Source organism: Loxodonta africana, chromosome 4 (genome assembly GCF_030014295.1).
Source record: "Loxodonta africana isolate mLoxAfr1 chromosome 4, mLoxAfr1.hap2, whole genome shotgun sequence".
Lineage (NCBI taxonomy): Eukaryota > Metazoa > Chordata > Mammalia > Proboscidea > Elephantidae > Loxodonta > Loxodonta africana.
This window is the reverse complement of record NC_087345.1, coordinates 92966537-92978828: the sequence shown is the minus strand read 5'-3', so window position 1 is coordinate 92978828 and position 12292 is coordinate 92966537. Positions and strand designations below refer to the sequence as shown.

General features: G+C 55.9%; 1 protein-coding gene across 19 annotated transcripts in view; it reads right to left on the bottom strand.

Annotated features, from left to right (window-relative positions):
* The window catches only part of KMT2D (lysine methyltransferase 2D), a 39557-nt gene that overhangs the window by 14459 nt on the left and 12806 nt on the right, over nucleotides 1–12292 (bottom strand). For 6 of the 19 annotated variants that reach the window (XM_064284283.1, XM_064284295.1, XM_064284296.1 and 3 more), the window contains exons 16-39: nucleotides 11933–12114; nucleotides 11590–11754; nucleotides 11377–11486; nucleotides 11224–11271; nucleotides 10360–10581; nucleotides 10008–10127; nucleotides 9785–9898; nucleotides 9438–9568; nucleotides 9203–9350; nucleotides 8941–9006; nucleotides 8696–8806; nucleotides 8347–8493; nucleotides 8165–8249; nucleotides 7700–7941; nucleotides 7543–7616; nucleotides 7279–7329; nucleotides 5338–7149; nucleotides 5050–5232; nucleotides 4825–4961; nucleotides 2724–4597; nucleotides 829–952; nucleotides 575–659; nucleotides 408–474; nucleotides 82–314 (exon numbers count right to left, since the gene is read on the bottom strand). In XM_064284283.1, the coding sequence (XP_064140353.1) occupies nucleotides 82–314; nucleotides 408–474; nucleotides 575–659; nucleotides 829–952; nucleotides 2724–4597; nucleotides 4825–4961; nucleotides 5050–5232; nucleotides 5338–7149; nucleotides 7279–7329; nucleotides 7543–7616; nucleotides 7700–7941; nucleotides 8165–8249; nucleotides 8347–8493; nucleotides 8696–8806; nucleotides 8941–9006; nucleotides 9203–9350; nucleotides 9438–9568; nucleotides 9785–9898; nucleotides 10008–10127; nucleotides 10360–10581; nucleotides 11224–11271; nucleotides 11377–11486; nucleotides 11590–11754; nucleotides 11933–12114 (6531 nt within the window). The remainder of the gene's footprint in view (nucleotides 1–81; nucleotides 315–407; nucleotides 475–574; nucleotides 660–828; nucleotides 953–2723; nucleotides 4598–4824; nucleotides 4962–5049; nucleotides 5233–5337; nucleotides 7150–7278; nucleotides 7330–7542; nucleotides 7617–7699; nucleotides 7942–8164; nucleotides 8250–8346; nucleotides 8494–8695; nucleotides 8807–8940; nucleotides 9007–9202; nucleotides 9351–9437; nucleotides 9569–9784; nucleotides 9899–10007; nucleotides 10128–10359; nucleotides 10582–11223; nucleotides 11272–11376; nucleotides 11487–11589; nucleotides 11755–11932; nucleotides 12115–12292) is intronic. The other 13 variants (XM_064284294.1, XM_064284303.1, XM_064284298.1 and 10 more) reach the window with 11 other exon arrangements.

The window sequence follows — 12292 nt, the reverse complement described above, 5'->3', positions numbered from 1 at the left end:
AAGGTCAGCCTGGAGCCTGCTCACCCATGCCATCCCTCTTCCCAGGCTTCTAGGTGCTAGGGTGAAGTCTGCTTTCCCCACCTGATCCAGTTGTTTCTGGATCTTGCTCTGCTGCTCCGTGACCAGCTTGAGCTTCTCAGCATCGGCCTCTGGGAACTCACGGCCAGCCTTTTTGGCAGTGCGCTGCTTGGCACACAGAGCCTTCCGGGACTTACGGTGCACACCAATCTGCTCCTCTAACACCTTCAGCTGCATCTGTAGGAGCTGTTGGGTGTGGAACAGCCACTCTTCATATTGCCGCTGGTCGGCCTCATCTGGGAGAAGAAGCCGAGTGTCAGTACTATGAAATGGTGATCCCAATTCCTCTTCTTCCACATACCCCAAGCCACTTCCTTGGCCATACTCACTGATTACCCCCTGAGCAAAAGTGGGTGGGTTGGGGCGAGGCTGGGAGGGGTCGTTGGCACTCCGCTCCTGCAATGACAGAGAAGGCTAAAGGGTTACTGTTCTATGCCAGACCCTAAGAAGGGTGGCCCCACGGCATACAAGTTCCTACTCCCACCTTACCACTTACCTGGCCACTCCCAGCTGCCACATGGTTCTGCAGGTCATTGCCAGGCCCCCCTGAGAGCCGCTGGGCTAGCAGTGACACTTGCTGCCTGGAGTCCACCAAAACAAAGAGGATAAATGTTGGCAGATGGGGAAAGCAGAAAGGCAGGGAGGAAGTGGGAGGAGGTGGAATAAGTAGGGTCAGGGATGGTGAGCCAGGCAGGCGAGGGGTGTAAAAGGAAAAGAAATGAGCCATGTCCCTCCGCCCCCAAGTCTTACCTGTTCATACCAGGTGCCACCCCAATGCTGCCCTGAGCCATCACTTTCTTGATGCCTTTCAAAGCCACCATCTTGGCCTTTGCAATGGGATCAATAATATCTTCTGCAGCAAATTTGTCTAGGTCTGGAGAGGGAAGAGCCAAGTGAGCTACGTTTTGGGCTCCATGCTCTACTCCAGGAGTCCTGGTGGTGCAGTGGATAGTGTTTGGCTGCTAACCTGGTCGGCAGTTCAGATCCACCAGCTGCTCCTTGGAAACCCCATGAGGCAGTTCTACTCTGTCTTATAGGGTCGCTATGAGACGGCGGTGGGTTTGGTTTGGTTTTAGTTTGCTCTACTCCATGTCTGCTGTTCCTTCCAAGAACAATGGCACAGCATGGTGGTAAGACCACTGGACTACGAGCCAGGCCACCTGGGTGACTCAGCTCTGTTATTCACAGGACATGTGGCTCTGTTTCTACTTGCACAGTGCTAAGAAGAGGTACTCCGTAAATATTTATTGCCACAATATATCGATATCATTTCAGCTATGAGCCTCAGTTTACTTCTTTATTTGAGTAAGACCATGAGCCCCTTCTTTATTTGAGTGATACCATGAGCCCTACCCTGCCTGCCTCATGGAGCTGTTGTGAGAGCCAAATGTGATGAGAATATGAGTGCATTTCACGACCTGGAAAGCACTCATCTGAAGTAGTGTTCTTAAAGCAACTAGTGCAACCCAAGAACCCAAGACAGGCCTTGGGCCAAAGCCGTAAATGCCAGAACTGTTTTAGGCACGACATGTATCGCTTGTCGCTCATTCTCATTTCTATCCAGGATGCAGGGTAGAAAAATAGAAAAAAGGAACCACCACCAACTTAAATCTTCCTACAATCCTGTACTTTGTGTATTTCTCCATTGCTCAGAAAACTTACCGAACTGTCCACTTTCTACAGGATTAATCTCACCCCCTCTCCTGGCATTTGAAGCATCTGATACAGTCACCAGAGTGCTAAGGTTCAAACTCTAGCTCTGCTAGGTGCTAGCTGTCTAACCTTGGGTAAGTTGCTTAACCTCCAGGCCTTGGTTTCCTCTTCTTCAAAACAAAGGTAATAGTACCTACTTAATGAGTCCCTGGGTAGTTAACACGGTTGGCTGCTAACTGAAAGGCTGGCAGTTCAAGTCCACCCAGAGGTGCCTCGGAAGAAAGGCCTGGTGATCTACTTCCAAAAAATCATTCATTGAAAACCCTATGGAGCACAGTTCTACTCTGACACACATGGAGTCATCACGAGTCAGGATCTACATGACAGGAACTAGTTGGTAATGAGTTTGCTGCGGCGATTAAATTAGACAACAAATATATAAACCCTTAGTGCGTTACTTGGCAAAAAGTAATTACTCAATAAATGTTATAGTATTATAATTTGAAATCTTCCTCAATCTGATCTCCCTTCTTACGTCTCCAGAATCAGTGTCTACTCATATCCCTCTACATAAAGTCTACTCTAGCCTAACCACTTCACTCACTGTTTTCCAAACACCCCACAGGTCTTCCTGCCACTACAGCCTCACTCAAGTCTTGTCACCTATCTGGACTGCTTTTTCTTACACCACTTCTCTCCAACTTTTAAACTTTCAGCCTCATCACAACTACAAAGCCTTTGCTAATCAGATTTCATTCATGCAATCATTCACGTATCTTCTGAGTGCCTATTATACGTCATGAACGATTCCCTCCCTTTTTAGAAGCTACTGTGCGTCTGCCTGTACCGCTAGCATGGCATTTAGACAAAGTTCTTGGTGGTATTCCATTTCCCTGAACTAGAGATTGTTTCAGATCTCTAGCCCCAGGGCCCATTTGGTGGTAACAACCATCAGCCCTGAGTAACTCAGCCATGCCCCCAACTGAGGATACCTGTATCCGGAAAGAAGCTGTTAGCAAGCTGCTGCTGCATCGCCAGCTGCTGGGGCTTCATGCACATTGAAGGTGGCATAGTACCCACGGGCTTCTGTGTCAGCACTGGCTGTGGGCTCTGCTGAGGTACCAATCCTGCTTGCCCTCCATGCTGTCCACCTAGCATATGCCCTTGGTTAGACACCATGGCCATGGATGGGGCCAGGCGCTGTTGGAGGGCATGAGCTGGTGGCTGGGTGGGCATCAGTGGTTGGGCCAAGCCTGGCTGTCGGGCACCTCCAAGACCCAGGGCAAGCTGCTGCTGGGGCCCAGCCAAACTGGAAGAGCCCTCATGTGGCAAAGGCATGGCCTGGGCAGAGCCTGGTGTAGACAGCAGGGAATGCTGCTGCTGTTGCTGCTGGGCAGGCTGCAGCTGTGCCGAAAGCTGCTGCTTCTTCTGCAGCTCCTTCTTCTCATGCTCCAAAAGATCTTCAATGAGTAGGGGCAACTCACTGGCCACGAGTGAGCTCTCCATCTTGTCTAGTTCATCCCCAGATGCTGCATGTCCACCAGGCAAGGCCAGGGTCCCACTATCTAGCTCAAACTTTTCCAGCAAGGAAGACCCTCCTGAGCCACTCAGTGGGCTGGGGGCCAACAGGTGAGCTGGTGGTCCTCCTGTGGCCCCAAAGGGGCCCTTTTCACCTGTGTGCCCACTGCTGGAAAAGGGTCCTGTGACAATACGCGTGTCCCGGCTGCCAATCACACTCTGTCCTGGCTTCGGCCCCAGGCCCAAAGAATTGGTGGCAGGTGCTGACTCCACCTTGGGGGTGGTAATGGTGAACTGGCAAGGGGAAGGGTGGGGCCCACCCTCCTCCACCTTGGTTTTCACTTCAGGGAGTACCGGTGCCAGGCGAGGCTCAGAGGCATCAGGATCAGGGGCAGGGGCAGGGGCAGGACGCTCCTCAGGTCCCAAAGGTCCTGGCTCCACCCCCTGCAGCAGGGCCTCTCGCTCAGCTTTCTCATTGGCTGATTCCACCAGCCTCAGATGCTCATTGAAAATGTCCTTCTTGTCCCCAGTGTCCAGTTCAGGGTCAGTATAAGCCAGAAGGTCAAACTCATCTCCATTGAGCAGGTCATCTAGGTGGGGGTCATTAGTCTCCAAGTTTTCCAGAGTGCTCAGCTCATCATCACCCTTGGCCACATCCACACCCAAGCCCAGGTGAGCAAGCTCCTCGTCATCCTCTAGGGCCTTGTGGGCATCAAAGTCATCGTCCAGCTCAGAATCCTCACAGGGCAGCTTCCCAGCTTCCAGAGCCAGAGGAGGGGGGCGGCCAAGTTCGGTGCTCGAAGGGGGTCGGCTGACCAGCTCCAAGCCAGTGGACAGGTTGGGACCCTTGGTGTGGGGTGTTGGATGGAGGCTGTTGTTCAACTCAGTAGCTGGTGGGGCTGAGGGTTTCTGTGGAGGAAGCCCTGATACCGCCAGGCCCCGAAGTCCTTCAGGGGCTAGTCGGTGGGGATCTTCACTTACAGCATAGAAACGGGGTCTCTGAGGGGGCCCCTGAACAGGGAATGGAGGCCCCCCAGGTCCTAGTCCTTTCTGCACATTGTGCCGCAACTCAATGAACTGGGCAGGACCAGGTGGCCCAGGCACTGGCTCACCAGGACCAGGTAAACGGGTGGGAATTCCTGTCAAGGGGGAACCTAGGGCTTGGCGGCCAAGTTCAGGCCCAGGAGTTGACGGAAAGCGAGTAGACATTGCAAGTCGCATGGAGGTTGCTGCTGTTGCCTGCTGCTGCTGCTGTTGTTGCTGCCACAGTTGCTGTTGTTGTTGTAAGGGCAGGGGCCCAGGATAGGGTGCTCGTTGATAGAAGGCTTGGGAGCCTCCTACCAGTTGTCTGGAAAATTATACTGTAGTCAGTAAAATGACATCAAAAAAAAGAAGAGCTAGAACATGGGTTTAGGGCAGTGAGGGAGGACAAAGTTAATGCAGTGACGGGAAGGAATAGGAAGAAGAGTAAGTGATACGGGAGGATCAGGGAAATGGGAAAAGCCAGAGGCAGCATACAACAGCGGTAAAATCTGTCTCTTTGATTTACCTCCAGGGAGGCCCCCGGAGCCTTACCGGCTGTTCACATCCATAGAGGAAGGGGTGGCTGGTGGAGGTGGCCGGGAGAGTCGGTCGTCACTGGGAAAAGCCCCTGGCCCCAGGACAGGGCCACCCAGCTTGGTTTGGGGCAGTCCCACAAGGCTGCTCTTGTCCTAGAAGAAATGGAGGTAAGGCTGCCACCTTCAGGAGCCTGGCTCCACCACTTTGCTGGGCCCTGCTACCCCTTGCTACTCCACCTACCTGGGTCCCATTGAAGGGAGTCTGGCCTCGACTCAGCTGCTCAAAGGCAGGGCTGCTGGGCTCCGCACCCCAGCTGCCCGGGGGCCCCACTGCTCCTGCAGCTGCTGCAGCTGTCTCCTTCTCCTGCCGCAGGGTGTTGCGCTGAATCTGCTGCCTAATCAGCAGCTCCCGCAGTCGTTGGCGCTGCAGAGAGAACGGAGAAGAGGAATTAAGCAGTTCCACTCCAATCATGAGGCTGGCCCAGAGACAGTGGAGCTATGGGGGCTCAGTCCCAGGATGTCAACTTACCTGTCGTTGCTTCTCCAGCTCCGTCTGACTGAGGCTGGGCATGCCTGGATCCTGGGTACCTGGGAGTTCAGGTGCTGCTAGGGAGCTGCCCATTCCAGCCCCTGGGTCTTCTCGCTTTTCAACTGGAGAGGTGATCCCTGCCCGCTGTGAGGCTCCATGGGACAGGTAGGGGAGGGATCCATCGGGTGCAGGTGGTGGCAGGACTGATGCAGGGCGTAGTGGGGACAGCCCATAGCCCTCTCCTGTGGACCCACTGCTGGGCCCCAGGGGGCTGCCTGATGTGTGGAAGTTCCCCGTGGCTACTGCGTAGTTTGTGCTTTGGGGCTTGCCCAAGGTGGCGCCGGGCCCAAAATGGCTATTGATCCCATGGGGTGGGGGGGGACCAGGTTGAGGGGCAGGAGGCTTTAAGGAAGGCTCCCCTACCGCCTGAGGGAAAGTGAAACGCATGGGAGAGGAGGTACCCACAAATGCACCGGTCCCAGGGGACCGGGCAAAATTGGAGGGCTGCCCACTTGGGACCTTGGCATGGAGCTCACCTGTCGGCCCTGAGGGCAGGGCTGCTGGGAAGCCCCCAGCTCCCAGCGGAGTGTGGGCTAGAGGCCCAGCCTTGAAGGCAGCTTCAGGAGGCTGGGGTCGGGGTGGCTTATGCAATGGGGCAAATGGGTCACGGGACTGCGGGCGTGAGGGTGGGCGAGAATAAGGGTCAGGGGACTGGAAGCGAGGGGTAACCGGGGATGGGCAGAAAGCCTCAGCAGACAGAGGACGGGGTGTCAGTGGGGACTGGGAGCTGGACTGGGACTGAGGACTGGCAGGAACTCGGGAAAAAGGGTCAGAGGGCAGCGAGCGAGGGGGCAGGGCACAGCAGCTCTCAGGGGGTGGTGGCTGGGGCCGAGGAGTCAGTGGGGGCTGGGCATAGGGGTCAGGGTAAGGGCCAGGGCGAAAGATGTCAGGGTGGCTCGGGGGAGAAGGGGCCAAAGCCTGGGCAGGAGGTGGCTCCTGGGGCCGTAGGCCCAAGCCCGGGCTCTGGGGCTCTACCTGAGATGCCCGAGGGGTCAGAGGGGCCTTGAAGACATCAGGTGCCTTTAATTCTGGGCCACCTAGGTGGGGGCCTGAGGAGGGTGAGTCAACAAAACTCAGGTTTGGGGGCCCATAGCTAGGAGAGGCTGCCCCAAGCTCTTCCTTCTTCACCTCTAGTGCCTTCCGGGACTCCCCAAAAGGCGGGGGTGAGAGCAGGGGCTCAGAAGCCTTGCCTCCCCCTACCCCTGGGCTCTCAGGCACAGCCAGATTGTCCAGTGAGGGGCAGCGGGGTTTGAGGAAGGGGTCAGGTGTGGAAGGCTGGTGTCGGGGAGTGCCAGGTGGGGTCGTGTGAAATTCCCCTGGCTGACCAGTCCCAGAACGAGATGAGGCGCCCATTGTTGGAGGCTGTACGGGGGCCCCAGTTGGGCTAGGATAAGGGGGATAGGCGGGTGGTGCTGTGGGGAAGCGGGGCTCCAGGGCGTAGGCAGGGGCCAGTCCAAAGGGGTCCTGCGAAGGCACTTGGGCAGGCACCTGGGGCGGGAGCTTGACGAAGAGCTCACCAGGTGAGTCGGGGCCGGGCGCCGTGCCTGCCGGCGGCTTCAGGAACCCGTCCGCAGAGGTAGACAAGCCGGCAGGGGTAGTGGGGCTGCCAATGAAAATGGTGGGGGCAGCAGCAGGGGGCGGACTGCCCAGTGCCCCTGGCTGGGGGGGAATGCGGAGATGTAGGGCCGGTCGGTCAGTCTTACGGGCTATGTCGCCCACCTTGGTCTGCTTGTTGATCTGGCTCTCAGCCTGCTACGGAGGAGACCAGGCATAAAGCAGTCAGGCTGCTGTGGGCAGGCCCCAAGTTCCCCACACCCTCAGAAAGGCCATCCACTACACGACTTTGAGGGCTCAGCCCAGACCAGCCCAGCCTTGACTCACCTTTTGCACCTTATTGATGCGGTGAGCCGCCCGGTTATCTTTGGCCTTTTGCTAAAGGATACAAAACATAGCTTCAGGCCTAGAACTCAGCCTCATACCCAGCTCCCATGCCTCACAATGTCACTCACACTCCCTACCCAGAAACGATCCCTCGGGCCCAGCTGCTTCAGAGATAGGGAGTAGAAAGAACTGAGTTGAAGTCTCAAAGACACCTCCCTCCAACCTCAGTTCCCCATGATGAGCCATGCTTTTTTCCTGTCTCACCAGGTAGGGGGCTTTGTCAGCAGCTGGAACCTTTCTCCAGAGCTTCATGATTTGTTTGCATCGACTAGACCAGTCTGAGGGCAGAAAAAATGAGTTAAAGGAGATGTGGCACCCTACCCACCATGTTGCCATGGGTACTGGGTAATCCCATGGGTACCTGGGTAATCTTGCTTGAGACTGGGAAAGTTAATGTTGGCATAGAGCACAGGTGAAATGGTGGAGAGCTGGCCCAACTCCTCATCCTTCTCCCAGCGCTGAAGACTCCGCTGGTTATAGGAGAGCCCATCGCCCTCTCCCTCGGTGGTGGGGGTGGTGGGGGTAGAGGGCGTGGTGCCCCCTGAGCCTGTCCACGGGCTGTCTGGCTCACCGGGTTCCGGGCTGAAAAAGCCCCCGCGCTCCCTGGGGCGCAGGGGCAGAGAGTCACAGGGGGCAGAGATACCAGGCTCCACCCCAGATACACTGCCCAGAGCCCCAGGCACTACCTTGTCCTAACAGGGAAGGCCCCTTTCAAGGGAGTGGGGAGGAGCAGGGGCCCCCAGGAGTCCAAGGGAGGGAAGGCATGGACCCAGTAAAAGGAAAGAGACAATGGGGCTGCCCATGAAGGTTACACATAGATACCAACCTACTATCCAGGAATGGGGACTGGCAGAGGCCAGGGTAGGAGTCCATTGGGCTGTTGGATGGGAGGCTGCCCAAAGGGAGTCCACCTACAAGAGGCATTGGATCAGAGAGAAGGGAGCAACTGGCCCATCCTAGGGGTAAACTTGGCTACACCTGCCCACCCAGTTTTCAAACCACTCCTACCCGAACCACCTTGGAGAAAGGGCCTCTGCAGTGGCGTACGGCTGCCATCTAGGCCAGGGGTTCCACAACCCAGATGCTGCTCTCGTTCGGAACCCAGAACATCCTTGAAGAGCTGCTGCAGGTCCTTGGATTCCATCTTGGGCAATTCTGTGGGGGAATGATGAGGAATGCTGCTGAGGAAGACTGGGGAGCTGAGGGGACACCACAGGTCTATGAATGGTCATGGCCAGGGACGGTACCCAGGACTCCCCACCTGAGATGCTGTACAGATGACAGTCCCAGACGTAAGACCTTCTCCTTCCCCCATAGAGGACCCTTACACAAAATGAGGTGTAGGTTACAGCCTCACCTTCTGTGGGAATCCTGTCTAAGTCAGAGCTAAGCATTCCTTCACCCGGGGTGCCTGGCTTCTCGGGGTCACTGGGCACTGGGGATGCCTTTACGCCCCCATCCTCAGGTCCTGCATTTGTCAGGAGAAACCCATCAGCCAAGGCCAATATGGAGGTATCACATCAGCCACCCTGAACTACACAGGGGCATGGAATAGTTTCCAAACCCCAGTCCTGCCAGACACAGTTCCCCAGCAGCCCTCACCTGGTGTATCAGCCTTGCCCTCGAGGCCACGTGATTCTTCATCTGCAACATCTGGACCATCATCTCCTACGAGCAATAGTCCCCACTTTCATCAGAGATGCCCTAAACCTGATGCTCAGCCAGGTCCCCAGCTCGATAGCCCAGGACTCTTGGCCCACCCTTGACTGCTAGAGACCCGTCCATTCCCCACCAAATACCCTTGGCAGCTCCTAAGCACAGAGGGAAGACGGATCCCCTCATACCCCTTCACTCCATGACTGACCTTTCTGCAAGGTGGGGGGATCCTTCCTTTCTGGGCCTCCATCCCCCTTGAGTTTTGGGGTTCCTAGTCCAAAGCTTGGCCGGCCCACCCCAACTGCAAAAAGGGCCTTACGGCTCAGGTCCAGCAGCTCCTTTCCAAAGAAGGCTTCCTGTGAAGGGAGTCAGGGAGAAATAGGTTTATTCATACTCTGCAGGGCCCAGACACCATCACTCACCCCTCAGACACTAAGCCCCACCTGCAAGTAAGCAGGAAACATGTCCTCTAATTTGCTCTTCTTGCGCCCTCGCCGCTGCTGCTTCTTCTTCTCATCCCCATCAGCTAAGCTCTGCTCCACAGAGCTCTCTGCAGGTAGGTCGGCAGGCATCACTGGGGACAGGACGGAAGGTGTCAGCCTCTTTGTGGACCCAGGACATGCTGCTCCCCACTCAGCCTGGTGGCACTTTCTGCCTACCCTCTCCTCTGACATCAGTTGGGCCCGCCAACCTCTTGGCCCTTTCAGTGGCCCACCCCCTGGGTCTCACTGACATTGCCCTGTGGGTCCTTTGATCCCCACCTTCTCCCAGGCCCCACTGGTGCCCTCACCCGTCTCACCCTCGTCGGGCTGCCCATCACCACTCAACACCTCTGTCTGTGCCGCAGGACCCTTTTTCACGCGTGTGTGGGATTTCCGCTGTCGCACCATGAAGCCACCAATGCCTACAAGGAGGTAGATGTGAAGATGAGGAGTTGCTGGGGGACTTGGTCCTCACCACCCTGGCTCCCATCCCAGGTCCTCACCACCCTGGCTCCCATCCCAGGGCCTCACCAGGTCGATATGGCTTGCGCTTCCGTTTCTTGCTTTCCTCGGTCTCCTCCTTGCCAGGCTCCATGTCAGGGCTGACGGGGCCCTCTAGTTTAATTTCACACTCCATGTGCTCCACACCACCTGCATAGGGAGACAGGAGAAATGGAGGCAGATCAGCTGCTTGGGCCAGTTTAACCTTGTCATCCCTCCACCCAACAGCAGAGAGAGCTGAGTGTCTTGCCAGAGCCATTTGGACACGACCAACAGTAGCTTGAGGGTGAGTGGGAGGGACGACGCTGCCCCCAACCAGATCCCAACTTTTCATAGGCCCAGTCCCACAACTCTGCCACTCCCCAAGGTTCCCCAGCCCAACCTTCACCCTTGATAAGCTCATCAGTGTCCAGGTCCCCATCTTTCTTGTCATCAGGGCCAAGGGCATCTGAGGGCTCGGAACCTTCCAGCCCTGCCTCGCCTGGGAGGCCGAGCCGCCCCCGCCGCTGGCGCCGCTTGTGCAGAGGCGACATGGTCAGGTTACGCAGCACGGCCATGCCAGTTTCTGTCAGCCACACACCCTCGAAGCGAAAGTACTGAGGCTCTGCACAAGGGGGAAGAGCATATGAGCCCTGGATGAAGGTCCAAGAAAACCAGGACTCAGAGTTTCAGCCTGAGTACCCAGCTGGGACAAAAGCAGTGACAGAGAAGCCAAAGTCCAGCATGGAGTCTGAGGCCACCAATGGGTGCTGGCTGAGGCCTGAGTTCTCCATCGGTGACCCTGGGAGATTCAGAGAGAGACTGCTACTGCAGAAGCCTGACTTTACTTATGATCAGCCCTAAGTTCACCAAGATAGTCTTTATATGTCTGGGGCTTGGAGGGCTCCTAGTTAATGAATACCAACACACAGTGCCCCAGATGCCAGAAGAAGGGTCCATCAAGATGGAGAGATGTCCGCAGACCCCTTCACTGAGAAAAAAGAGCTGTGTTCTTTGGAGATGAGATTCTGACAGTAAAGAGGCAACACTGTTTAGAAGGAAGACTACTGGAAAACTGGAGACCTCTGTTCTAGTCCTAACTTCACCACTAACTTACTGAGTGACCTTGGGCAGACCACTCAATCTCTTTGACTCTTAATTTATTCCTCTTAAAATGAAGAGATGAAATTAGGGGATTGGAGCATGACTAGATAGATGGTGTCCACGGTCTCCTCTGCCTTTGGCATTATAAATTTTTGTGACTCACCTGGCTCTTTCACTTTGATAGGCACCAACTCTGGAGGTGCAACAGGCGCTGTGGAGAGAAGGCCAAAACCAAGGTAGTTTGAGGCCCTATCCCAAAGCAAGGTATCTCCGCCAGGATTCCTCTTCCACCCCATCCCCAGTACCTCGTACTCACCCGCAGGCTTTATAACATAGGGCTGGCAGGAGACACAGTCAAAGCCCTCATCTGCAGCCTGTTCCACTTCTTCCTCTGTGAAGAGACTCTCGCAGCCAGCATGCATCCACCTGGGACAAGGCAGACAGAAGGAGGTGAGCCCAGGCAACAGTGAGACTGAGAACAGGGAAGAGAGGGCCAACGTGAAGGGTAAGGGGTAAGGGACACCCTCACCGTTCACAGTGGCGGCACTGAATGAGAAGGTCCTCTTCCACATATGGGGCATGACAGATAGGGCAGGTTACCAGGCTAGCACAGGGCCCACAGTGTGTGTAACTATTCTGCCATTCACAGTGGAAGCCAGGGGAAGCGGCCCCACACTGCATACAGGAGACACACCTGTGGGGGCAGAAAGACAGGCCCTTGGCACCAAACTTACCCAACACACCCGAACTCGCCCTTACCGTCAACCATGCAACCAGCCTGGCCTCCTAAACCCAGCCTTTGTCATTATTCAACATCACTACTGACTCTAACATCTCAGGCCTAGGCCTCTGAAGACCCCAAGTCTCCTTACCACTTGCACTTCCAGCCACCTTTGGGCACGGTGAGCAGTGGGGGGTCCAGGCAGTATGTATGGTAGCTAATGTCACAGTCATCACAGAGCAGCAGGCGTGAGGGGTCGGAGGCCTGGCCACACACCTCACACACAATACACTCCACGCACCGCCAGCCCTTCAGCAGCATCACCTTGGTGATCTGGTGTAGAAGATGGTAATTGCTCAGGGTGCCACACAGAGCAGAGGGTAGAACTTCTCAGGGGAGAGCTCCACTTACATGGATGGGGCTGGAGGAAACCCAGTGCACAGGCTAGACCTCCATTTTAAACATATGAAGGTTTACCCAGAGCTCCCTCACCCCCAAAGAGCAGTTCTAA